General features: G+C 42.6%; 1 protein-coding gene across 1 annotated transcript in view; it reads right to left on the minus strand.

Annotated features, from left to right (window-relative positions):
- LOC114656393 (receptor tyrosine-protein kinase erbB-4-like) overlaps positions 1–26,077 on the minus strand; it is an 833,421-nt gene that overhangs the window by 129,151 nt on the left and 678,193 nt on the right. Inside the window, 3 exon segments of the mRNA XM_051930298.1 lie at positions 5,343–5,441; positions 7,224–7,346; positions 19,324–19,456. Of these exon segments, the coding sequence (XP_051786258.1) occupies positions 5,343–5,441; positions 7,224–7,346; positions 19,324–19,456 (355 nt within the window).

The raw sequence follows: 26,077 nt of genomic DNA on the forward strand, positions 1-26,077 counted from the left end.
TCTACTGTCCGGAGAAGTCTGGCCAGAAGTGGTCTTTATGGAAGAGTTGCAGCCAAAAAGCCATACCTCCGACATGGAAACAAGGCCAAGCGACTCAAGTATGCATGAAAACATAGGAACTGGGGTGGAGAAAAATGGCAGCAGGTGCTCTGGACTGATGAGTCAAAATTTGAAATATTTGGCTGTAGCAGAAGGCAGTTTGTTCGTCGAAGGGCTGGAGAGAGCGGTACAATAATGAGAGTCTGCAGGCAACAGTGAAGCATGGTGGAGGTTCCTTGAACGTTTGGGGCTGCATTTCTGCAAATGGAGTTGGAGATTTGGTCAGGATTAATGGTGTTCTCAATGCTGAGAAATACAGGCAGATACTTATCCATCATGCAATACCATCAGGGAGGCGTATGATTGGTCCCAAATTTATTCTGCAGCAGGACAACGACCCCAAACATACAGCCAAAGTCATTAAGAACTATCTTCAGCGTAAAGAAGAACAAGAAGTCCTGGAAGTGATGGTATGGCCCCCACAGAGCCCTGATCTCAACATCATCGAGTGTGTCTGGGATTACATGAAGAGACAGAAGGATGTGAGGAAGCCTACATCCACAGAAGATCTGGGGTTAGTTCTCCAAGATGTTTGGAACAACCTACCAGCCGAGTTCCTTCAAAAACTGTGTGCAAGTGTACCTAGAAGAATTGATGCTGTTTTGAAGGCAAAGGGAGGTCACACCAAATATTGATTTGATTTAGATTTCTCTTTTGTTCATTCACTGCATAAAATAAATGATTAACACTTCCATTTTTGAAAGCATTCTTTGTTTACAGCATTTTTTCACACCTGCCTAAAACTTTTGCACAGTACTGTATAAAAATCTGGAAATTCATGGCTTCCCAAACACCAACTATAAGTACGGGATGAGAGACACTGACCTACAGGAGGGACCTTTGGAAAAGGATTTGGGGGTTTTGTTGACTCAATCATCGCCTAAGCCAGAGGTGGGCAGAGTCGTTCCTGGAGGGCCGCAGTTTTTGTTGCAACCCAGTTGCTTAATAAGAAGCACTTATTGCTTAAGTGACACTTCTGTTTCATTTTAGTGCTCTCGCTTATTGCTTATTTCAGTCTTGAACAGCTCTATTCTCAGTGTTTAATTGCTCCATACTAACAATAAGACAAAAAGAAACCAGCATTTCTCCATTTCGGTTCTTTACCATTTATACCCGTGTGTATTTATCGTGCACTGTTGGGTTTGATTAAATACTTGGAAGGAACTGTGTAATTGTTTTTGCAGTGTTAGACGTCATTGTCCCTGTGGCAGGAGACCTATCTAGGTCTGTATTTAAAACACAATTAAAGTCCCTAGTCATTAAAATTTTATGTGTGTTCACATTAGGAATTGGATGCAAATACGTTTTGGATAAAGTTTCTATTATCGACATTGGGTGCGTAGATATTTATCAAAGTTACTGAACAGTTAAATAATTTACCTATGACAATCACATATCTCCCTTCAGGATCAGATACTACATCTGTTACTACAAATGGTATTGCTTCCATGTATAAGAATTCCCACACCTGTAGTTTTCTTTGTAAAGCTGAAATGGAATATTTGGCCAGTCCAGTCTCTGTGCAGCCGAAACTGATCCTTGCTTAATAAGGGGGTCTCCAGTAAAAACACTATACCTGTTAAGTGAGAGAATACTTTCTTTCTCTTTAATGCATGATTCAGCCCTTTAACATTCCAGCTCAAAAAATTAACTGTTTGGTCATGAAGATCTTGCTTCTGTGCTTTTGCTATCATTTTGTAGTCTTAACTTAAAATAAGACAGCTTTGACCTTAATTTCCAGTTTTCCCAGGAGTTACTGTCATGAAGCTTCATGTTGCGTTGGCACTTATTATTATAAGGATTAAAAGAATAGATTAGAAATAGCTTGCTCTAAATACTTGGAAGGAAAGTGAAGAGAAAAAAAAAGAGAAGGACTGAGAAGTAGTCGTTCATTTTAGACTTCAAATCATTTTGAAAAAAAAAATATCAATCTAGGATACAAGAATGACCTGACATGGCAGAGTTAAAGCAAATACTAACAAGCCATGAAATTAAATTATTGGCAAGGAACGTTTTCTAATTAAGCAACTGGATTAGAACAAAAACCTGCAGCCACTGCGGCCCTCCAGGACTGACTTTGCTCACTGCTGGTCTAAGCGATTAAAAAGGCAAACACAGATAATGAGATGAGAGTCGTACCCATATATAACATGTCGTGTGGCACCAACAACTGGCAATGAAAATGGTGCTGTGTGCATAAAACAACAAAACAGCTGTGCACAATGAAAAGAAAATAGCAAAGCTATAAATGAGGGGCAGTCACAACACCCCGGTTTTGTACAGGAATCTTCATTTCACTTTCTGAACACTTTTTGCTTGGGGGCGACGCCCTGGTGGCTTTGGGGACCACGGGAACAGAGCTTTGAACCTCAACCCTATAGGGGCCTGTGGTCACCGCCAGGAGGTCCCCCAACGCCTATGGAGCCCCGGAAGTGCTGGCGGAAAGAAGACCGGGGACACCAGGAGTGCTTCCGGGTGCGCAGCAAGTACTTCCGCCACACTGGGGAGTGCCAGCGGAGGCTAATCAGGAGGCACCTGGAGCACATCCGGGTGGAGATAAAAGGGGTCGCCTCCCTCCATTCGATGGCTGGAGTCGGGAGGAAGAGGAGTGGAAGCGGACCAGAGAAAGAGAGAAGAGGCATTACTGTGAAGGCCTGGACTTTGGGGTGATTGGTGCTGCGGCACTGGGATGTGTGTTTCATTCATATATAATTGTAAATAAACGTGTGTTGGGTGCTTAAATCATGTCTACCTGTCTGTGTCCGGGCTGTTCCCCACAGTACGCACACACATCATGGCTGCCACGCATTCATTTGATGTGTCCTCTGAGCACGTCCTCAGAAATTATCATGACACATGCGCGAGTTGCAGTACCAGCAAAAACTCGATAAAAGACAGAATGTGATGTCAGAGTCTCTGTTTACTATCGACATGTGACAGAAAGCCGCTCTGAGGATCCTACAGGATTGATGGGCCTGCTTCAATGTTTGATGAATGGTTCAATGTGGTGAAGCAAAATGCCAACATACAGATGCATTCGTGGTGCTTTTATATAGTGAAGCGTCATACTGTATGTTCCCCAACGTAATGACACGATACATTTGAAAAGTCTCACATACCATCTTCTTTTGCACCTTCACAACAGAATCAGAATATACGGCAGCGGATTTGAGCTACAGAGAAAAAAATGAAGGGCATGGTGAAAAGGTCTGTTTGTGATGAAAGTGGAAATTTTGGGTTTAATCTCAAAATGTCCACTTTAACTTCGTAGTTTACTTGATAGATAGATAGATAGATAGATAGATAGATAGATAGATAGATAGATAGATAGATAGATAGATAGATAGATAGATAGATAGATAGATAGATAGATAGATAGATAGATAGATAGATAGATAGATAGATAGATACTTTATTAATCCCAAGGGGAAATTCACAAAGTCGACCGTCGTAAACGTCATCCCAGTTGTTAATCGCTATGCACTTCTGAGGCTTCCACCTGAGCTGACAGCAGCAATCGCCAACACAGAAGACATTACATTTACGATATTCCAGCTCTCTGCACATTTAGAATCCTTAGATATTTATATGTGATATCACTGATAACATTTTCATGATGAAATGCATTAAAGTATGTATGTTACATTTCACAGGTAGGTCGTTCCATTTATTTAAATAATGAATACTGATAATAATTGACACGCGTTGTGGGCGCACCGTCTGCTTCGCAGGGAGTCGCGTCCCTGATGTTCCCTGCCTGGAGTTTACAGGTTTTCCTGGTGGGTTTCCACAGTGGGCTCCGGTTTCCCTCCAAAGACATGAAGTTTTGAGGGGGTGCGGTGACACTAAAATGATGCCAGTGTGTGCGTGTGAGTGAGTGCTTGTGTTCACCTTGTGATGAGCTGATACCCCGTCCATGGATTTTGTTTCTTTCTCGCGCCCGATGCTTGCTGGAATGGCCACATCCCCGGACTGATGAATTTAAACATTAATCATCCTTTTCAGAGATATTGTGGCAAGGCGTCCTCAGAATTCAATGGATGTTTCGGGCAATTCACATCACAGCGAAGACGAACCTGTTCTCACCGTGATATCTGGCACTGCCACCTGGTGGAATCTTCCAGATTTACGTAAAGTATAAACAGTACAACGCTTGCGTAGCAGTAGCGTCCCCTGATCGCGTGAAGTATAAACCTCGCCTAACAATGGTAGCCATTCAGAATGTTTTTGCCATTTTTCTGACCTTCCAAGATACACAATACTTTTATTAACAGTTGCTGGTTGTAATCGACTCGGGGGGTCGCACGACGAGTTAAAGGTGGGGTCTGAAACACGGATCTCACTGATAACCACTAGAGGGCCCCGCCGCCCAGCTGCTAATAGATCTGCCATCACTTTAAGAGTGCAAAGTCTCATCGCCGATTCTTTTATGTGCATTTCTTCAAAACCTAGCAGTGCATTGCTGAATAATTACAAGTTTTTTGTGTTTTCAGCTGTGCATTTATTTGCTCAGGCAGTGAAATATGTAAAAGCCTGCAAGTCATCCTTACTGTAAGTTTAAAATGAATAAACAGAGCTGAACGGCGTTGATTAAAAGCATCCTGCCATTCTTTCCTCTTATCTAATTGCAGCCTAAGATGGCACCAGTGGACCTTCACATTATCTTATTAGATTCATTAGCAATCTATCAGGTTTCCTCTCTAAACACATTGAATGAACGGCGCATTTCATCCTTCTAACACAAGATTAGCATCCACAATCATCTCTCACTGCCGCTCACTCGACAGCCATTAGCAGGTCAAAGGGATGGGAACGGCGGGGGGAGTTTCATCACGCTCTACTTTAGAGGGGAGACGAGAGCCACAATGAACATTGGAGATTTCGCCGAGGTCATTTTTTTAAGTGATGAGTGTGTTTAATTTTCATTAAATAATAAATGTCTAAATGATATGGAGGCTATACGTCTTTAATACCACACGGAAACATCGAGCGAGAGTGAGAGAGAGAGAAAGAGAGAGGCCCGATGCAAGGCTCATTTAAAACGAGGTCCCGGATGACTGGCCACGGCAGAATTTTTAAAAATGAGTCAACTTTCTCTCACTCATGGGGTCAAAATAATTACAAACACGCACTCGTCAGTCACCCCTTAATCTCTAAAATGAAAGATGCTTATGAAATAATTCTAAAATCACTGAGGTCCAAGACGTGATCACGCTCACAACAGCAAAAAAAAAAAATCTTACATCCATAAACTCCACGTTGGCCTTTGGTCCTGTTGTTTCATTTAGGATCTTGATGGCCACCGGTATCTTCACCGATTCACCTTCAGGCACCCAGATCCCCTGTAAAGGTAAACAAATTATTCCTCACTAATAAAAATTCTGAAAACGTGCCAGCGATGCGCTGATGGGGACGGCTGCTGAGGACAAAGTCTTGGGAAGTTAAGAGAGGAAAACGAAAAGCAAGCCAAGGAGATTTCTTTGTTTTCCCACAGGAATCCCATTATGCATGAAAGCTCACCTTGGAGCTCATTAAAAGGTGACAATTTCAAAAATGACAGAATTACCTTAATTGAGGAACATTAATTGTTAATTATGAAACATGATTTTTACTTGAAAAGGGGGCACATCTACACGCACGGGGTCTCACCGGTGACGACAAATGTCACCTACTATCAGGCCATGGAAAACGCTATAAAGTAAAGAAAAATAAACTGGTGGCTTCAATAGGTGACAACAAACACAGTGTCATCATATTGGGAGCATAAGGAGTCCTCCAGTCTGTCTATCAAGACATTGGCATTTAATACGATTGTGCCTTTCACATCTATCTATCTATCTATCTATCTATCTATCTATCTATCTATCTATCTATCTATCTATCTATCTAGATAGATAGATAGATAGATAGATAGATAGATAGATAGATAGATAGATAGATAGATAGATAGATAGATAGATAGACAGACAGACAGACAGACAGACAGACAGACAGACAGACAGACAGATAGATAGATAGATAGATAGATAGATAGATAGACAGACAGACAGACAGACAGACAGACAGACAGACAGACAGACAGACAGATAGATAGATATGAAAGGCAATATATGATAGATAGATAGATGGATAGATAGATAGATAGATAGATAGATAGATAGATAGATAGATAGATAGATAGATAGATAGATAGATAGATAGATAGATAGATATGAAAGGCACTATATGATAGATAGATAGATAGATAGATAGATAGATAGATGGATAGATAGATAGATAGATAGATAGATAGATAGATAGATAGATAGATAGATAGATATGAAAGGCACTATATGATAGATAGATAGATAGATAGATAGATAGATAGATAGATAGATAGATAGATAGATAGATAGATAGATAGATAGATAGATAGATAGATATGAAAGGCACTATATGATAGATAGATAGATAGATAGATAGATAGATAGATAGATAGATAGATAGATAGATAGATAGATAGATAGATAGATAGATAGATAGATAGATACTGTAGTTAAAGGCACTATATAAAGGATAGACAGATGGACAGACACTGCAGATGTAACAGAAGAGACGCTGCAGATGTAACACACAGACGGACAGACAGATATGAAAGGCATTGTATAACAAACACAAATGTGAGACATTAAACCAACAGGTAGATAGTTCAGATAGTCACAATATTATATGCAGCTTTAGGGAAAGGTAAACTAGATCTACAGATGTGAAAAGCAGTATGTGATTGATAGCTAGGAAAGATAATATACACAAGATAGGCAGACAAATATGAAAGGCATTATATAACAGGCAGACAGACAGATAAAGAGATATAAAAGGAACTATATAATAGGTAGAGAAATATGAATGGCATTGTATAATACACAAAGGTAAGAAAGGGACTATAGAAGGAATACTGTAGCTGTAACACAGAGATAAGAATAGCACTATATAACGGACAGACAGACAGGACACTGTATAACAAATAAAATATATATATTGAGTTGTGAAAGACACTATATAACATCTGCACAGATGGACGTCCTCCATGCCAGTATTCCAGCCACTGTGCCATCTCAATTGCAGGGTATACAACTGATAAGTACCTTATAGACTGTCCCAAAGGCACCTGAGCCAAGTATTTTGATGCGCTTCAGTTCCGTTTCTTTCAGGATGCGGAGCTGTGCTTGGTTGGGCGCCGTGCCACTAGGAGTGAGGGGCTCCACCAGCTAAAAACAGAAAGAAAAAAAAAAAACACGTATCAGTTTAAGAGCATGTAGAGTACAAATGGCTGCTTAGCTGCAGCGGTCAGACGATGCTCGCCTTGGTGTCTCCCCCCAGTTCTAATGAACAGCTCACTTGCAGTGTGACAAACAGTATTGACAAGCACGGCCTGCAAAGGGATTTTCAGATAACTTTACAATAATAAGACATTTTTCCAGCCTTCTCTCTACATGTGCTTGTTGCGGTTGCAGTTAAAGGATTAGTCTTTAACTATTCTGCCACAGATTTGCTAATTCCATTTGCCAGAGGTTGACCCAGGAATTGCAGGTTGTTGCTGCTAAAGGAGGACCTACCAGTTACTCACGTCAAGGGCTCACTTACATCTTCCAGCCTTCACTGTGAGAGATTACTCAGTGTGCTCAATAAAGACAGGACAAGTCCAATAGTTTGTGAGTTCTTACTTTAGTCAAGTTGTATTTGTCTAGAATCATGACATACTGTAGATGAAGCAGGAGACCACACTTTAATATTAATCGATGGAGAAATCCAGGGAACTCCAAAGGATTTAACTTACATTTTCTTGAAACTGTAATGACCTCTAACATTATAGGCTGGCCCAAACATGCAGCCCTAACCCAAGCATCCAGCCTTGATGTGACAAAAATATGGTTAAGGCCTCCAAAAGTGCCATGAAAGCAGGCCGGGGCCTTCACTGACCAGGTCAGAAGAGGCTCATGTAGTCCAGCTTACTGCTGTTTGGGCTCATAATATAAACTCAAGTCTTTAAGCAAAAATAAATACACCGGTATGCAAAAAGTAGTGGATTCTGGGTAGCAAGGATGTTGGGGTTAATTTGCTTCTCACCAATTTCTCTGGACACTTCTACACCATCACAGAGATTAATAGGATAGGCTGACAGTCATTCAGGCAGGAAACAGTCCTGCCAAATATCCAACTCCACCTCTAACACCCAGTCTAACCTCTGACATCCAGCCCCATCTGTAATATACAGTCCCCATCCCAAGCAACCAGTCCCACCTCTAATAACCAGCTCTTCTCCAAGTTTACTGCTCTGCTTCTAACATACATCCCAATTATCTATCTATCTATCTATCTATCTATCTATCTATCTATCTATCTATCTATCTATCTATCTATCTATCTATCTATCTATCTATCTATCTATCTATCTATCTATCTATCTATCTATCTATCTATCTATATATCTATCTAACCTCTAACATCCAGCAATCCTCTGATATCTATCCTCAACTCTAACATCCAGTCCCGCTTTTGACTTCCAGCCTCACTCCAAGCATCCAGTTCCATCTCTAAAATTCATCTCTGCACTGAACTTACAGGCCCACCTGTAATATTCAGCCCCACCTCTACTATCCAGCAAGCCTCTAATATCTATCCCCAACTTTATGATCCATTCCCACCTCTAATGTCCAGCTCTGCACCAAACACACAGTCCCACCTCTTATATTCATCCCCAACTCTAACATTCAGTCAAACCTTTAACATCCAGCTATCCCCTCTAATATCTATCCCCAACTCTAACATCCAGTCCCTCCCCAAGCATCCAGCCCCACCTATTACATTCAGCTCTGCATGAAACTTACAGTCCTACCCCACCTTTAATATCCCCCTCATCTCTAACATTCACTCCCATTTTTGACATCTGGCCCCTCCCCAAGCATCCAGCCCCACCTCTAATATCCACCCCATCTTGTAATGCGCTTTTTATCGGGATTCCTGGTAAGAGTATCCAGAGACTCCAGTATATTCAGAACTGTGCTCCCAGAATTCTGATGAGGGTGCGAATGTATGACCACATCACTCCTATTTTGAAGGCCCTTCATTGGCTCCCTGTTTCACTTAGTATAAGGTTTCCCTCCTTACTCATCAGTGTATTTATGGGCATGCCCCCCATTATTTACAGGAACTCCTTACCCGTCATACTTCTTCACGTACCCTCCGCTCCAAACACAGTAACACTCTTCAAGATCCCAGAACTAAGCTCAGCAGCATAGGTGACAGGGCCTTTTCTTCTGTGGCGCCGAGATTGTGGAACGCCACAGTCGATTGATGTTTTTAAAAACTTATCTTTTTAGAAAGATATTTTATTATTGAAGTATTTTATAGGTCTTTTTTTTATTACTATGTTTTACTCTGTAGCACAGGCATGTCAAACTCACTACCATTGGTGGGTCGCTTCGACTGCCATACGTGCGTCAGCGGGCCGCACTGTAACAAATACTATTATACTATTATACAAAATTACTGTAGCTTTCTTTCCAATACTGAAAACTTTAAAAAATGTAACACTTAAAGTTTAAAGAAAAGCAATTTATTTCCATACAGTCTCCATACAACAGTGTAGAATTAGAGTCTTAGCCTCTTAGCTAGGTCCTTATTATATTATATTCCTTATATTATATTCATTGCTTATATAGGAGCCTTACAGTGTGAGATTTATTTCTTTTGTCCCGACACTTGGCATCTCTTGTTAGTAACCAGTTCGTCAATATCAGGCTTGAAATCTTGTGCAGCTGCAACTTTTATGAGGGATGAAAGGTGCTGGACGGTAAGTCCTGAGCGATGTGGGGTTTTGGTAGCTTTCATTAACGAAAACAATTGCTCACAAAGGTAAGTGCTTCCGAACATTGACAGTACTCTCGATGCCAACTTACGGATCTGTAAATACGAAGGTGGTAGGTAAGCATACAAGCCTGGCACACCAACTTCGTTTTATTTTGCCTTCAGAATAGAATCTGACTGCACTTCCATCAACTCCATTTGGATATTCTCAGGCGCATTCTCAACGTTGTAAGAGAACAGCGCAATGTTTGTGTGAACTGAAATCACGAAAATGCTCACTGAATTCATTGCTCAGTAATTCAAGTTGGAAAACAAATCCTCCAAAAATCAAATTTTACTTTATTTCAAAGTTTATATTGTAAAATAAGCCGATATGTATGCAAAAAGCCACCTGACCTACAATAATTTTACAAACTCAAAATCACAAAAATATATTAATAACTCACCAACTTCTCACGTCCACTTCAGATCTTCAGCTGTAGTCTGCACTAACTGTTCGTTACAATACTAGCACAAAATTACATGAAACTAGAGCAAAAAAAACGTAAAAATATGCAAGCTATTACTACTCGTGATGGTCAGTTCTGCCCAGTGGCCAGTCTCAGCAGCCCAGTCAGTAGTGTAGCCTTAGCAGGGGCGGCTCTAGGCTTGTGGCAGCCCTGGGCAGAGAAAGAATCGGTGGCCCCTTCACCTGGCAATGTCAATACAGTATCTTATGCATGGCGGATGGCCACATCCGTTGCGGACACTGCATAGCCGCCTCGTGCTCATGACTCACTTCTATATACGCATGTCCGTAACTTGAAAACCAAGTGGTGGCCCATGATATTCGCATTACGGCAGAACGTTATAATACTACATATAGGTTACTGCTCCGACTCGAGCGACATTTGTAAATACAGCGTACTAATTAACAAGAAACAGAATGTTTTTCGGCCATATTGCCGTCAGCTGTGTCGTTATTTTCTCTTTCTGTTTTATATTCAATATATATTGGAATGGCGGCCCTTGGGATTTGGCAGCACTGTGCCGCCCCTGCTGCAGCCTAGCACTTCAGTTGTGACGCTGCGGCTCATTAACTTTGGTCAAGGCTCGTTGCTATACTAGCAGATGACGTTTCCGGTACCGTAATGCCATGGGAAAACATGCTTTTGTCAGAAGGCAGAAGTAAGAAAAGTCAATAAGTAACACCGAAGATGCAGAATGATTCAATCACAAACGATAGTAATCATTTTGTACAAGTTTAGTGCTAACTAGGTCGCACAGATTTCTGTTGCGGGCCGCATAGGACCCGGGGGCCGTGTGTTTGACATGCCTGCTGTAGCACTTTGAGACTGTTTATATAAAGGGCAGTATAAATAAAATTTATTATTATTATTATCTCTAACATCCAGCCACTCCCTAAGCATCCAGCCCCACCTCTAATATCCAACTCTGCACCAAACATAGCCCTACCTCTAATATCCACACCATCTCTAACATCCACTCCCACTTTTGACATCCAGCCCCAGCTCTAATATCCATCCCCATCTCTACGACCAGTCCAACCTCTAACATTCAGCCCAGCCTTTGACATCCAGACCTGCCCCTAACATCCAGACGTAACAACAATGGGCCTAAAAACAAAACAGTTTCATAGTAAATACAGTAAACTAGGCTGCACACTCCCGTTGGCTGTTTATTCCTCCAACTTCACCTTCCACACAGAGGCACATCCCTTCTCAAACCAGGTTTTAGCTTATTCCACTGCACCTGCCTGATGCTGGCATAAGCATCCACCCCGAGACCCCAACCAGTAAATATGTTGAAATTAGAAGGATGGATCCTATTGATGAACAGACACGTGTGCACTCATGAAAAGAGAATGCAAAATTCTCCAATGTAAGCAACGTTGATAAATGACACTGCATAAGGATGAGAGAAATCCTTGACGTTACAGTGTGGGGAATCTCGAGTCAGGCTCAAGTATCCTATTAATTAGAAATTGAAATGAAGGATTATGAAATCCAAACAGGTCAACTGCCTTTCAAAAAAATACTGTCTGGGGCGCCGGGAAAATTAGCGACTCAGCAGGGGAGCTTGTTGTGCAGATTTCAGCATTGTTTAACTAGGAGATGCGAGACGCCAACAGGAGCAGAGGATCCTGCCATCCACACTAATGCCGTATGTCATCAGTGCCAAGGCTACCCACATGGAAAACATCACCTCCAGCTCGAGGTTCACAGCACTCATTCTCAGATATTAAATCACGCGATGAGGGTTCACTATTTATATATTTATTTTTTTAGTTAGTTAAATGAGTGGACTCATTATTTCGAGCCTGAAGGCACTTGGCATAGCTTGTCCAGATTTAAAGATAACACTTGGCACCTCGTCAGATAAATTTCCCAGCATAATTCCAGAAATACTAAACTGACAATTTGATCCGTATTATTTACATCAATGCGACGGGACTGGCGACCTCTCTTTAACTTTAGGGCGCTGGAAACCCACAACCCTAAATTTGAATGAAGTGGGTCCAGTAAATCAACAGATGAACATTTAAACCTGTGGATTTTCATAGAGCAACCTCGAAAACAACAACGGGGTACATTTTATTTGCTGCAATACTCTTTAATTATTATTTCCTTTCTAGTTTTTGTCTTTTTAATAGGATGCTTTTGTGCTGACAACAAACAAAGCAAAAAATAATTGCATCTAATTAAAATCCATGGGATGCCACGCGAAAACCTGCAACTGGATTTAGTGCAGCCGAAGTGTACGGAATTGAAAATCTCAGAGTAGCAAGCATCTTTACAGTAAACATACAAGCACTGAGGGCACGGAGGGTGGCACAGGGGCGGGTGCTCCTTCCTCACACACATGGCGTTCTCGGTTTGTGTTATGTTTTAGCCAGCATCTGTTCCCTGGTTTATGTTTGTTTTCATTTCTTCTGTTATTTCTGTCCCCTGTGATGGACTGGCACCTTGTCCAAGGATTGGTGGATGGGCTCCATCTTTGCTGTAGCTCTGCTCAGGGTGAAGAAGGTTTAGAAAATGGATGGATGGACCAATATTGTTATTAGAGCAGAACCCTGATTACCCAAGGTAATGTGGAACGATGCTACCTTGAATAGCTGAAAACAGAGAGAAGTGAGGTGGGTGACACAGAGAGCAAGAAAGATCAGCTGATGTCACCAGAGACGTGCACCACTCACAGCGGTCAGAGACGGGCTCTGTGCAAGTCACGGATGGAGCTCTCCATTAAGCTCATGGCGCAAAAGCGCTCGCCTCTGTGCCACAGACCACGGCTTCACAGCCTTCACAGCCATCGCAAACCCTCGAAACGAGTTGTGAGTCCACAGCGACTGAATTGGTCATAAGGGTGGGATTTACACTGTTGGAGTGTAGTGGCGTCGCTGCACAGAGAAGCCGACGCAGAGAGATCAGTGGAAGTCACAAGGGAAGTGCACCGCTCAAGGTGGTGAAAGAAGGGCTCTGCGTGGCTGACGGATGGAGTTCTCCATTTAGCTCGTTCACCAGAGACCGTGGGCTCACAGTTCTCACTGGCAATTCACTATCATCAGCTCAAGTTATTAGCTAAGGTTGAGGCCTTTCTTTCTGTACAGGATTTTAAAACACTAATTCATACATCTGTCTCTTCTTGGCTTGACTATTGCAACTCGTTATAGCTTGGAGTTAAGTCAGTCATCGCTTGCTCGTCTTCAGTTCATCGAGATCACTGCTGCCAGGCGTTGAACAGGCACACGAAAACAGAATCACATCACACCAGTCTGAGCTTCTCTTCACTGGCTTCCTGTTCACTACAGGATCAAGTCGAAGTCCTGAATTGTTTAGCCCCCCATTCATCTTACTGACCTGCTACACCCTTACTCTCCTTCACGATCACTAAGTTCCTCTGACGAGAAGCCATTGGTCGGGCCGAGTTCGAGACAAAAACTAAGAGGGGACTGTGCCTTTACTGTAGCTGCCCCTAAGCTTTGCAGTAGTCAACCTTTTTAGATTAGGTCAGCACCGACTTTTAAATCACACCTGAAAGCTGTTTTTTGGGATATTTATTTACTGTATATTGTGAATTGGGCGGCCCGGACACAGACAGGCAGACACGTTCAAAGCCATCACCACATGATTATTTACACTAATATGTACAATAAGTCTATAAGTGCACCGCCACACAAACCCCCACAGTCTCCCAAAGTCCAGGCTTTTCAAATAGACGTCTCTCTTTCTCTCTCCAGGCCTCTCCTTGCCGCCTCCTCTCCGACCTCGTCCTTCTCCTCACCCGACTCCAGCCCTGATTGAAGGAAGGCGGCCCCTTAAATAGGCAGGCGGCTGATGACCACACCCGGCCACCTGCCACAATATATAGACTAGCTGTACCCTATGGCTGCGCCCACATAGTGATGAAACTTTAAAAATCAATAGACGTTGGCACTATATCTGATCGTGTTCAGCTCTGACAGGAGAGCGTTCCCCGCGTGGGGAGAAAAGCATGTGGCCGTGATATCTCTGCCAATCAGCAGCTACCCTCTAAAACACACGGAGCTCTGATATCTCTGTCAAAAACGGCAAACGTTACTCCTTAACAATCTGTAGATGATAATGTCTGCTGAACAAAAAGGTATCGCTAGCTAAGCGGAGGTAAGGTGCACTCCAACACGTGGCAAGAGGCAGAGCGACACAAACGGAGGCTGGCGAGTGAATGAGGAAGGCCTCACCCCGCTGCTCTCGGCCCACAGCCACTCTCTTGGATTGCATAAACACATCGGAACTGCAAGCGAACTCTGGTACTTAGCGCGATTAGAGAAGTTGCAAAATCAACCAGAAAGTTCAATGAAATTATAGGAAACAACCCAATCTAATTCCGTTAAGTCATTCTCTCGTGAAAACCTTACAGATATACAGACAGAACGCGCTTGAATCACGAAATTTTTGTAACCGTTTCTTAGCGAGCGCCTATGGGCCAAGGGTAACCTACATTCCAAATTTTAAGTCCCATGTCCTCATGGTTTGGGAGATTTCGTGATGAGTGAGTCAGTGTTATTTGGCTTTTATATATGTATATATATACATATACACACATATATATATCTACAGTTAGGTCCATAAATATTTGGACAGAGATGACTTTTTTCTCATTTTGGTTCTGCACATCACCACAATGAATTTGAAATGAAACAACTCCGATGCAGTTGAAGTGCAGACTTTCAGCTTTAATTCAGTGGGGTGAACAAAACGATTACATAAAAATGTGAGGCAACTAAAGCATTTTTTGAACACAATCCCTTCTTCATTTCAGGGGCTCAAAAGTAATTGGACAATTGACTCTTTGGCTATTTCATGGGCAGGTGTGGTCAAGTCCGTCGTTATGTCCTTATCAATTAAGCAGATAAAAGGCCTGGAGTTGATTTGAGGTGTGGTACTTGCATGTGGAAGATTTTGCTGTGAACAGACAACATGCGGTCAAAGGAGCTCTCCATGCAGGTGAAAGAAGCCATCCTTAAGTTGCGAATAGTGAATTGGTGTATTTTGCTGGTGTTTTTATGGAGAAGGTCCTTTGTTTGAACCTGGAATTGTGTTGGGCATCACTGTGTTTGTGGCGCCCCCATGTGGTTACAACTGGTAAATGATTTTTCATTTTAATCACTTCGCAGACATCTATTCTCACTTTGCCATTAAGTTGTTTTTCTGTTGTTCAATGATAAAACATGAAAATGTCCAGAGGCAGGCAGTGCACTCTCTGAAGAGGTCTTTAATGTGCGGTGTTGTTGGTACTGTACCACTGTCACTAGTCAGGGGTGACACGCATTGTACTGCGGACACATGACAAGTAAACTGAACTTGAAGTTGACAAACTGCGCTTCATGCCGCGCTTCTGTCACAATCCCAGACGCCCAACTCTGCATTTCTCTGCTGCTTCACCACTGCCACTCCTCTTCCAATGTCCCAAACTACATGACGGCAACTTGATATGTGCCGTAAATTGAAGACGATGCTGGGACTTCATAGAACAAACAAAACATTCGGCCGCATCCTAGTCGAACGATCAAAACCAAACAGCAGAGAGCGAGCCTTTAAACCGAAAGGAAGGGTTACGGTCAGAGAGAGTGGGCCGCACTTTTATAGCCTTATTTTTTGACATTTATTGCACTGGGAGAGCGGGTATCTTCATACTAATTATTTTAAGCAGTCAAGAGACAGCTTAAATAGCAGCACAGAGCGAGTATTTAAAGAGATGCTGATATACCATTACAGGCTGACAGCATAATTCACACCTCTGTCAGCTTTCACTCGATGTGACATGAACTTGAAGCTCAGAACAGCAAACGTCCGAGAAATTTTGCAGATGCCTTTTATAGACTGGAGTAAAAAAAAAAAAAAAAAATGATATTTTTCCAGGCAAGTGTGTCTATGGGCGGATTAATAATTCACAGTTGGGGACAGATGGCATTTAAAAGAAGAAAATTATAGGGTATGTCATTTAAGTCCAACTTGTTAACGCACTATGGGACAGTGAAGCGTTCAGGACTGGAGCCAGGAAGCACTTCTTGACTAAAAAAGAGCTTTGGAACAAACTCTCGAGACATGGAGTTGAAGAAGGGTCCGGAGGAGACGTTGGGACAGCACAGCTTTCAGCTAAACAAACAGGTGACAAATGGACTGAATGGCCTCCGCTTGTTTATTGAGAGGCACGTCGTTTATTGGGTGAATTCATGACCCTGATATTCTAGTTCAGCTAACTCCACGAACAGACTTCACGTTCCTAAACGTTTCCTCTGACCCTGATTCACGGGATGGCTGACCCTGAAGGTGAAGCCAGTCAATTACATGTTACCTTCACACTGGGATTTAAAGTTAATGACCGCCTTAACGTCCCATCTCATTCCTGCACCGGCTTAATTCAAATCAGGTCACAGGTGCAGAACGATATCCCAAGAGCCTCTGACACTAAAGAGGGGCTCTGGACAGTGGGGTAGTCCCTTTACTGTGGCACCCACACTTAAGACAGTTTGGAATCACCAGTTTTCTGAACTTGCATGTCTCTGGTGAAGTAAGGATGAAAAGGCGGGCAGGCTCAACGAGAAGATGGAAACTCCACAAAGATGATGACCTGACATGAGATTTGAACTTGGGACGCTGGATTACAACAACATCCATCTAGGGAGATTCGCAAATGAGAAGAGTCCATTCGGCGCGTCAAGTCTCTCAAGACCTGGGAGGCAGCAACGCTCCACTTCTCATCACGTGATGCCATAAAATAAATGACCCCAACCCACCGGGATATATAATAACAATTCTAAGGCACTTTATATAGGTAACAGTTAGAACAGACAACAGAATAACCTTTCACTCTTATGAACCATTTTTTTCAGTTTCTAACCTGCTTGCCCAATCGTAAAGTGTCAGTGCCCATTCCAGCAGCACTGGCGGGCATGGCACAATGTCGTTACTATGATGGTCGTAATTTTCAGTATTATTGTTATTATTATGTCATGTCATTTTCTAACCTGCTTAATCCAGAGATCTGGGGGGATATTGGCTGGAGACCGCCCAAGGTAGCATAGGGTGAAACACAGAACAAACACTGAACAGGACGCCAGTCCATCACAGTCCACTCATTATCAGTAACACTTCAGGATTTTATTATTATTACTACAACTAGTTGTAGTAGTAGTTATGGTAGTGACCATAAATTGGGAGGATATGGTTTAAAATTATTATTTTTATAATCATTATCCATCCCTAGATGGGGCACCATTGCATCGCAGGGCGCACACACACACACACCAAGTCACCCAACCTGCATGTGTTTGGACGGGGGGGAGGAAGCCCACACAGACACGGGGTGAACATGCTAACTCTACACTGGGGAGGACCGGGGTGTGAACCCGAGTCTGCGTACTGCGAGGAAGCGGCACTACTACAGTGCCACCCATTCCTCTTCTTCTTCTTCTTCATTTACTGAACCTGCTTGGTTCAATTTTACAGTTGTGGGCATAACTAAGAAACCAACCAATTTATCCATTTCTAAGATCTCAGTGTCACGTGTACAGAGAACAGTGAAAATGTTACTTGCATGTGCCGATGCACATACAGCATGTTGTCATGCTCTGGTGTCACGGTTGTGTCAAAACTTCTGTCTAAAATCTCAGAACATATTAGTCATAACCTGGCAGCATCACATTCTACACCAAATGTGGTACTGCACTTTACTATGTCTGCCCCTTGACTAAGGGTCCTAACCCGAAAAGCCATTAGTCAGCGACAGAGATGACAGCACTATGACTTCAGCTTTTCCAGCTTAAAAGTGCATTTCTGTTTTATTTAAAGTATCATTTCAGCACCAAATTGACAAATGTTTTGCCACCCTGACATGACTGTTTTTTATGCTCAGGGTTACATATTAACCAAACGTGTACATCCATAATCTAAAATCTATAATGCTTGCCCATGACCCCATACATATAGGCATATATAGGCAGTCCCCGGGTTATGAACGAGATCCACTCCTAGGCCCGTCTTTAAATCAAATTTGCAGGGAAGTCCGAAAAAAGGTTGGTTTTCAGCCTCATGATGTCTTCTTTGACTTTCACTGGCACAGCTCTTGTCCTCATGTTGATCAATGGCCGCTCCAGACCCCAAAGGGTAGAAGCTGGCTGAGGTATCTTATGAAGCCATGAAAACCCACCTGAGGAATGACAAACACCTGGGACGCCAACTGTCCCAAACATGATGGTGCTCTGAAATGGGGTGGGGGGACCACACAGGAATAGTGTTGTGTGCACATCCCCTTAAATGAAAGTCTGCAGTGTGCACTTTAATGGCCTGAATGGTTTGATTTGTAATTTTAAACTGTGGAGCACAGGAGGGAAACAAAACGTTATGGAGGGCACTCCGAGTGCGCCGTCAAATTCCAGAAGCCCACTGATGTTAAACAAATTGCTCCACAGATAATAATTTTGTACATTTTTGTACACATTTGTTGCTCCAGCCGCACCACAATTGTGAAAGAGGAAGAATGCACACTTTATCAACAAGATATGATTGATCTTTTTCATTCCAGATAATAAAATATTTACTAGAGATATCATTTAGGTTTATGCAGGGAAAACGTGCTGGGTACATCAGACAGATTTTGATATGTATCTACTCCCCTGCTAGGACTCTGGGTCAGGAGAGACCCCACAGTGGCCCGCTGAGCCATTCCTGTATAATCTGAACAGTACATCATACTGGCACACACACACACACACACACAGTTTTAAGTTGATGTTTTCCTATTCTGATACACACTTTACATGAAGTTGCTAAGAGTTTTAGTAAAAACATTCACAGACTCGAGTGCTCAGGCCAAGAAGGCCACCGGCTAGAAGCTTACCTCCGTTTCCAAGAACCTCCGCAGCGCTCTCTTCTTCTTGATACTCTTCCGGCGGATGTAAACGGCGACACTCAGGGCCACGATAACCACCACGAAGAGCACACCGATCACTCCGGCCGCAATCAGAGGAGTTCTAGCAGTGAAGTACAAGACAACAGGTGATTATGAGGGTCAGGAGAAATAAGGCAGCAGTTAACAGTCAGCGAGCCAAATTTGACGAAGCCAGTCTGTTCAGACGTTACATACAGCAGGGGAGAGCACGTCGCCACATTTGATGAAGATTTTAAGAAAGTGAGGCGGCTGTTTCTGCTATTTAATGTGCTTTTGAGACTTCTTGACTACCACCACCACGACTGCAATTTACTGTCGCACTAATAATAAGATTTCTGGGCTTGACTGCTCCTGAAAATACCACCCTGGTAATAACTGACGGGACCGACTTAATTCATCCCAAGGGCCGCGGGCAGCCACCTCACAGGGTACAGGGCAGGAGGCAATGGTGGGCCGGGCCTGGGGGGACCTGTTTGGCACACTACACTCAGGGGAATGCTGATAATTTCAATAACGTTATCAATATTTCTGAACTTGTTTTTTGCATAGGGTGGATGTAATATGACTAGTGATGATGATGATGATGATAAAAATATGAAGAAGAAGAAGTCATATTTGTCCAGTGTGTGGTAACTGCACAACTACTACTATTAATAACAGTAATGATAATAATGGATGGATGACTGGATGATGATGAGGATAATAAATGATAATAATAATAATAATAATTATCCACATTTTTCTACAGTTACTATTATTAAGAACAGCAATAACAGTAATAACATTCTGAAAGCTGATCATGGATTAATGAATGGATAATAATAATAATTCTAAGCTATATTCCACCAGTACATGGTCTCTGAATGGCTACTACTACTATTATTATTATTAATAATAAAGATTATAATAATAGCCTGAAATCATGAACTGGAATAAGTGGTTCCTATAGTGAGGAGATGGATGATAACAACAAAAAATAAATTAAATTAAAAAAAAAAAATACGCCTTATTTTCCTAGTACATGGTCATTAATAATAATTCTTTGCATTTATATATCTCTTTTCTCATTACTCAAATCGCTCAGCAATTGCAGGTTAAGGGGCCAACAGAGCAGCGTCCCTATTGGCATTTTATGGGATTCGAACCGGCAACCTTCTGATTGCCAGTGCATATCCCTAACCTCAGAGCCATTGGACTAATATTACTGCTAATACTAAAAATAATAACACCCTGAAATCATAAACCAGATTAAGTGTGTCTAATAAGGAGTGAATGGATAATAATAATACTGATACTGCTACTACTACTACTAATAATAATAATAATTCTAAGTTATACTCTTCCTGGACATGGTCATCTGATTTTTGAAAATTTAATTTAAAACAACTACTACCCTGAAATTCTGAACTGAAGTAAGTGGTTCTAAAAGTGAGAGTATGTGTGATAACAATAACAAAATAAATTAAAAAAAGAAATAATTATAATAATAAGCTATACTTTCCCAATACAGGCAGTCCCCGGGTTACGTACGAGATAGGGACTGTAGGTTTGTACTTAAGTTGAATTTGTATGTAAGTCGGAACAGGTCCATTATTTTAATAAATGCTGTAACCAAGTGCTCTGCCAATGAATGATGGAGTTTCAGCTCTCTCTGACATTTTTATTATTTCTACTTTATTTTCCAAGGTGATGGTTTTTCTCTTCTTCACTGCATCACCAGCACTTGGATCGGATTTGTGTTTCAGAGACATTCGTGAAGGGTGAAGACAAAAGGTTAAGATGAACTCTTCTGCACAGCACTATACAGTACACGCCATCACAGCAGGAAGGCACCCGTCGTCAACACGTCTGATGTACAGGGTGGTCCAGATCTAATTATGCAATTTTCATAACGCTATAACTTATTCAGTTTATTACATAGAAAATCACCCAAAAAATCCCGGACCATCGAGAAGCGTGCAAACTGACGACATGAAGAATCGTCTTTGCGCCAAACTGGAATCGTTCCTGCATAAATCAAAGTCATCCAGACGATCTGGATCTGCATAATTAGATCTGGACCACCCTGTACTGACAAGAGACAACTTCCTGCTATGTGTGTAACAGTACAAGCAGGCTTGCTATTGAGAATGAATGGGGGCGGCGAGGGGGGGTTCATCACCAGCCTCCACTACAGTATGCTGCCTGCAGTGTCCCACCGCACCACCGCCCCCATTCAACATGCAGCTATCTGAGGCACACTACAATGCTACCCATCGCCGCCCCGTTCAGCCACAACTGGATCACCACTTGCAGCATTTACCAGCCGTGCACTTAGAACGAACGGGGCAGCTGTGTGTGGTGGGCGGGCAGTGAAACCGCTTGCTGCCAGGAGCCACCCGAGGGACACTACACTGCGCGAGCAGCGAAATCGACCCCCTCCAGCCTCCGTCCAGCCACCGCTTGCAGCGTCCGCAGGCCGAAGATGACGGAATGGCAGTTACTGAGGCGCATGCGTTGCAGCTGCGGCCCCGTTCGTATGTTGTAGGTCGGATGTCCGTAACCTGGGGACTACCTGCATATGATCACTGGACTACTACTACTACTACAGCTATTACTAAAAGACAATTTCCTGACTTTTAGTAATAGCTGTATATCTGATAATGAATGGATGGATAATAATACTACTACTACTAATAATAATAATAATAATAAACGCTAAGCCAGACTCTTCTAATACATGGTCACTTCATGTCTACCAATACTACTACTACTACTACTACTAATAATAATAATAATAATAATAATAATAATAATAAACGCTAAGCCAGACTGTTCTAATAAATGGTCACTTCATGGTCACAAATCGCAACCTCAGATCCTCAACTGAGTGTCTCCTTAGAATTCCAAGAGCAAAACTTAAAAGAAGTGGTGAGGCGGGCGGCCTTCTGCTGTTATGCACCTAAAATCTGGAATAGCCTGCCAGTAGGAATTCGCCAGGCTAATACAGTGGAGCACTTTAATAAACTGCTAAAAACACATTACTGTAACATGGCCTTCTCATAAGTTCACTGTAATTTAAATCCTGATACTCTGTATATCCAATTCATTATAATAACTATTCATTCAAAATCTGTACTAACCCCCACTCTCTCTTCTGTTTCCTTTTCCGGTGTCCTTTTGGTGGTGGCGTGCGCCACCACCATCTACCCAAAGTACCATGATGTTCCAAAAATGATGGATGGATTAAAAGCCAGAAGTCTGTATGACCATCAGCATCAAGTGACTCCGTGAGAACCCTAACTATAAAGAGGACTATTTCATTTATGTTAGGTAGAATGCCCAGAGGGGACTGGGCGGTCTCGTGGCCTGGAACCCCTGCAGATTTTATTTTTTTCTCCAGCTTTCTGGAGTTTTTTTTTTGTTTTTTCTGTCCACCCTGGTCATCGGACCTTACTCTTCTATGTTAACTAATGTTGTCTTATTTTAATTTTGTATTTTGTCTTTTATTTTTCTTTTCTTCATTATGTAAAGCACTTTGAGCTACTTTTTGTATGAAAATGTGCTATATAAATAAATGTTGTTGTTGTTCATGGCTACCAATACTACTACTACTACTACTAATAATAATAATAATAAAAAATGCTAAGCTAGACTCTTCTAATACATGGTCACTTCATGGTTACCAATACTACTACTACTAATAATAACAGTAACAGTAACAGTAACGCCCTGAAATCCTGAACTGGAGTAAATGTTTCTGATTCTGACTGGCGTCCCGTCCAGGGTTTGTTCCTGTCTTGTGCTCATTGCTTGGTGGGCTCAGGCTGCAACACAACCCTACTCAGGATAAAGTGGGTTTGGATGAATGGATGATAACAACAAAAACAGACAAACAAAATAAAACATAAAAATAATAATAAGCCATGTTTTTTCCAATACATGGTCACTGGACTACTAATAATGCAACTAATAATAAAAGTAATAATATTTTGTAACCATGAATTGGATTACATGTGTCTGATAAGGAATGGGTGGTGGATGATGATGATGATAATAATAGTAATAAATTCTAAGCCATATTTTTCCAATCCATGGTCACCTGACTGCCATAATAATAATGGAGCGGAGTGGTGGCTGTGATGTTAGGGATCTGCACTGGCAATCAGAAGGTTGCCGGTTTGAATCCCATAAATGCCAATAGGGACTCTGCTCTTTTGGGCCCTTATCCTGCAATTGCTGAGCGCTTTGAGTAGTGAGAAAAGCACAATATAAATGCACAGAATTATTCTTATTAATGGCAGTAACAATAATGGCCTCTCTGTGTCTTTTCTCCACTAATAACAGCAGATTCGCAGACGCAGGTGAAGGTGTTTCCCTGATCGTTACGGAGTTTGCTGACCTCGCTGCTGTACGATGCACACGACGCGCAGACCTGACAGTTGTTTCAAGGCTCTTCTGCTCGGTAATGAACTTGTTATTTCTTGTAATTTCATTTGAATTCGGCTCGCCTGCTGGTTGGTTAAATCTTTCAGGCAGAGAGTTCTTCCCTGGGGAAAAAAAAACAAACTTCATAAACAAAAGGCCTGTTTTTTCTTTTTTTTTTACGGTTTTCTTCCTTTTTAAAACAAACAAAAAAAAAACAGCAAAAGTGAAAGTAAAAATAAATAAGACCCCCTGCTTTCGGTGCCATTTGCTGTGAACTCTTATTTGAAATTGCTTCGTTGCTCCCCTTGCTGTGTCTGCAGTCGTTACTCATCCCAGACGAGCTCTCAAATGTGGCTGCCGCATGACTCGGGTGCCTTTGGCGGCAACACACCAGACAACATACCAAAAAAAAAAAAAACAGGACGACACCAAGAGAGAGAAGAAGGCAGCATAAAGTAAGCAGGCTTTAATGAGTGCCACTTCCACGTGATCATAGCGCTAAGGCAGAGAGTCAGTATTCAGTAACGGGGGCTTCATTTTTATTATTTTTGTCTTGCCACATGCTTTTTGCATAATGGCCTTTCATGTCTTCATGCAGTACGCACTATTTATGAAAATCTATTGACTTGCTGACTCCTGGCCTGCGTGTGCACGTTGAGACACACACACACACACTCATAGGGTGTACTGTTTGCCTGAACGTGTAATCTGGGCACGTAAAGCGTTCAAACAGTGCATACTGCACGAATCACAACAGATTTTAGGACTGCGTGTCAAACGCAATGCACCTTTTACATTTGGAGGTCTATGACGCCAATGGAAGGGGCACACATGCGTGTTAGAGGCCTGCCAGACATCACCACACGAAGCACACAGACATGACATCAAACAGTACGCGACCTACAGTGGTTTGCCCGGTCACATTAGGACTCGTCATTTTACGGCGTCACTAGGCAGGTGGTGTGCAATGAGGGGCCTTTCATTGGAGGCCATTGTGATCTGTGACTCGGCTGTTTGTAAAGATACTGTTAGAAGCCATCAGGAATCAGGGAGGAGATGTACACGCCTTCGATGTGTCACAAAAAGGGACGTGGGGGGCTCCTCACACGGACGCTCTGCTGGTGTGCCTTTCCCCTATTTATGACTCTTCAGTCCACTGGAACCAGAACTAAAAATGTCATAAAAGCTAAGAGGCTAAAAAGAAGCAGAGGCCATTAAAGTTCACCTTGAGGAGACGGCTCACCTGCTCAGGCGCACAGAGCCAGCCGTGACACCACAAACCGGCCCGCTGCTGCTGCCCTTCTTCGGCTTCATTCCGTTACAGCTAACTAACCATCGGCATAAAGGAGCACAGCAACTCCATGAGCTAACCCTAACTGTGACAATGCGGATTCTGCTCCACACTCCCATCCCTCTTTCAGGGAGCCTCTTGAACCCGACACCGTCGGTAAAGTAACCGGATGAGCTGAACAATGAGGACGCCAAAACGAAGCAAGGGGGGAAAAGGTGCCAAAGTGCAAAACGGTGTTTTTATTAAAACAACAAAACCAGTGTCCAAATAAATAGTGCAGTGCAAACAAAATGTCCATGAATAAATAATCCAGTGCAAATGTGGAGGTTAAAACAATGGCTGGAAGCAGACCTTTAAAAACAAAACCCGGTGCCTTCTTCAGCTGACGGCTCCCCTGCTTCTCCTGTCCGTCCAGGCCCTGCACCAGGGGAGTTGCCCTACTTGCAGCTGACCTTCTCTTAAGGTTCTGGTCGACTTTCGCTCCCTCCAGACTGAGACTTGGGTTCCCCAGCGACCAGGCCACTCACACTGGGGCTTCCACCTCCCGAGCCTCCTGACTCCCGCGGCGAGCCGTCCTCGATCGTGGTCAACTCCTGCGCCTCCTCAAAACTCAGCAGGAGTGACCCAATCTATTTGTCCCCCCGGGTGCCAGCTAAACACCCCGCTATGGATCCCTTCTCCTAGCTGCCTGTCCTTCTACAGTGAGCCTGCCTTTTCTCTGTTGTAACCTCCATCCTCTGTTTTCTCTCCTTTTTCTTTTCTGATCTTTCTTCTCCTTCCGCACTTGCACTTCTCTTATTCATAATGGGGACGTGGCTCAGGTGTGGCGATTAGCCGCTGCTGGCCTCAATCACGGATGCAGACGATTCCTCACCTGTGCACTTCGTGTCTGAGACCCGCTCCGGCCGCAATACCATGCCCCCTCTATATTATTATTTATTTAAAAACTGCCCTTTCATTCTGAGCTGCCGACCCGCTATACCACACTGACCTGCCCAGAACCCT

This window comes from Erpetoichthys calabaricus, chromosome 8 (assembly GCF_900747795.2).
Source record: "Erpetoichthys calabaricus chromosome 8, fErpCal1.3, whole genome shotgun sequence".
Lineage (NCBI taxonomy): Eukaryota > Metazoa > Chordata > Cladistia > Polypteriformes > Polypteridae > Erpetoichthys > Erpetoichthys calabaricus.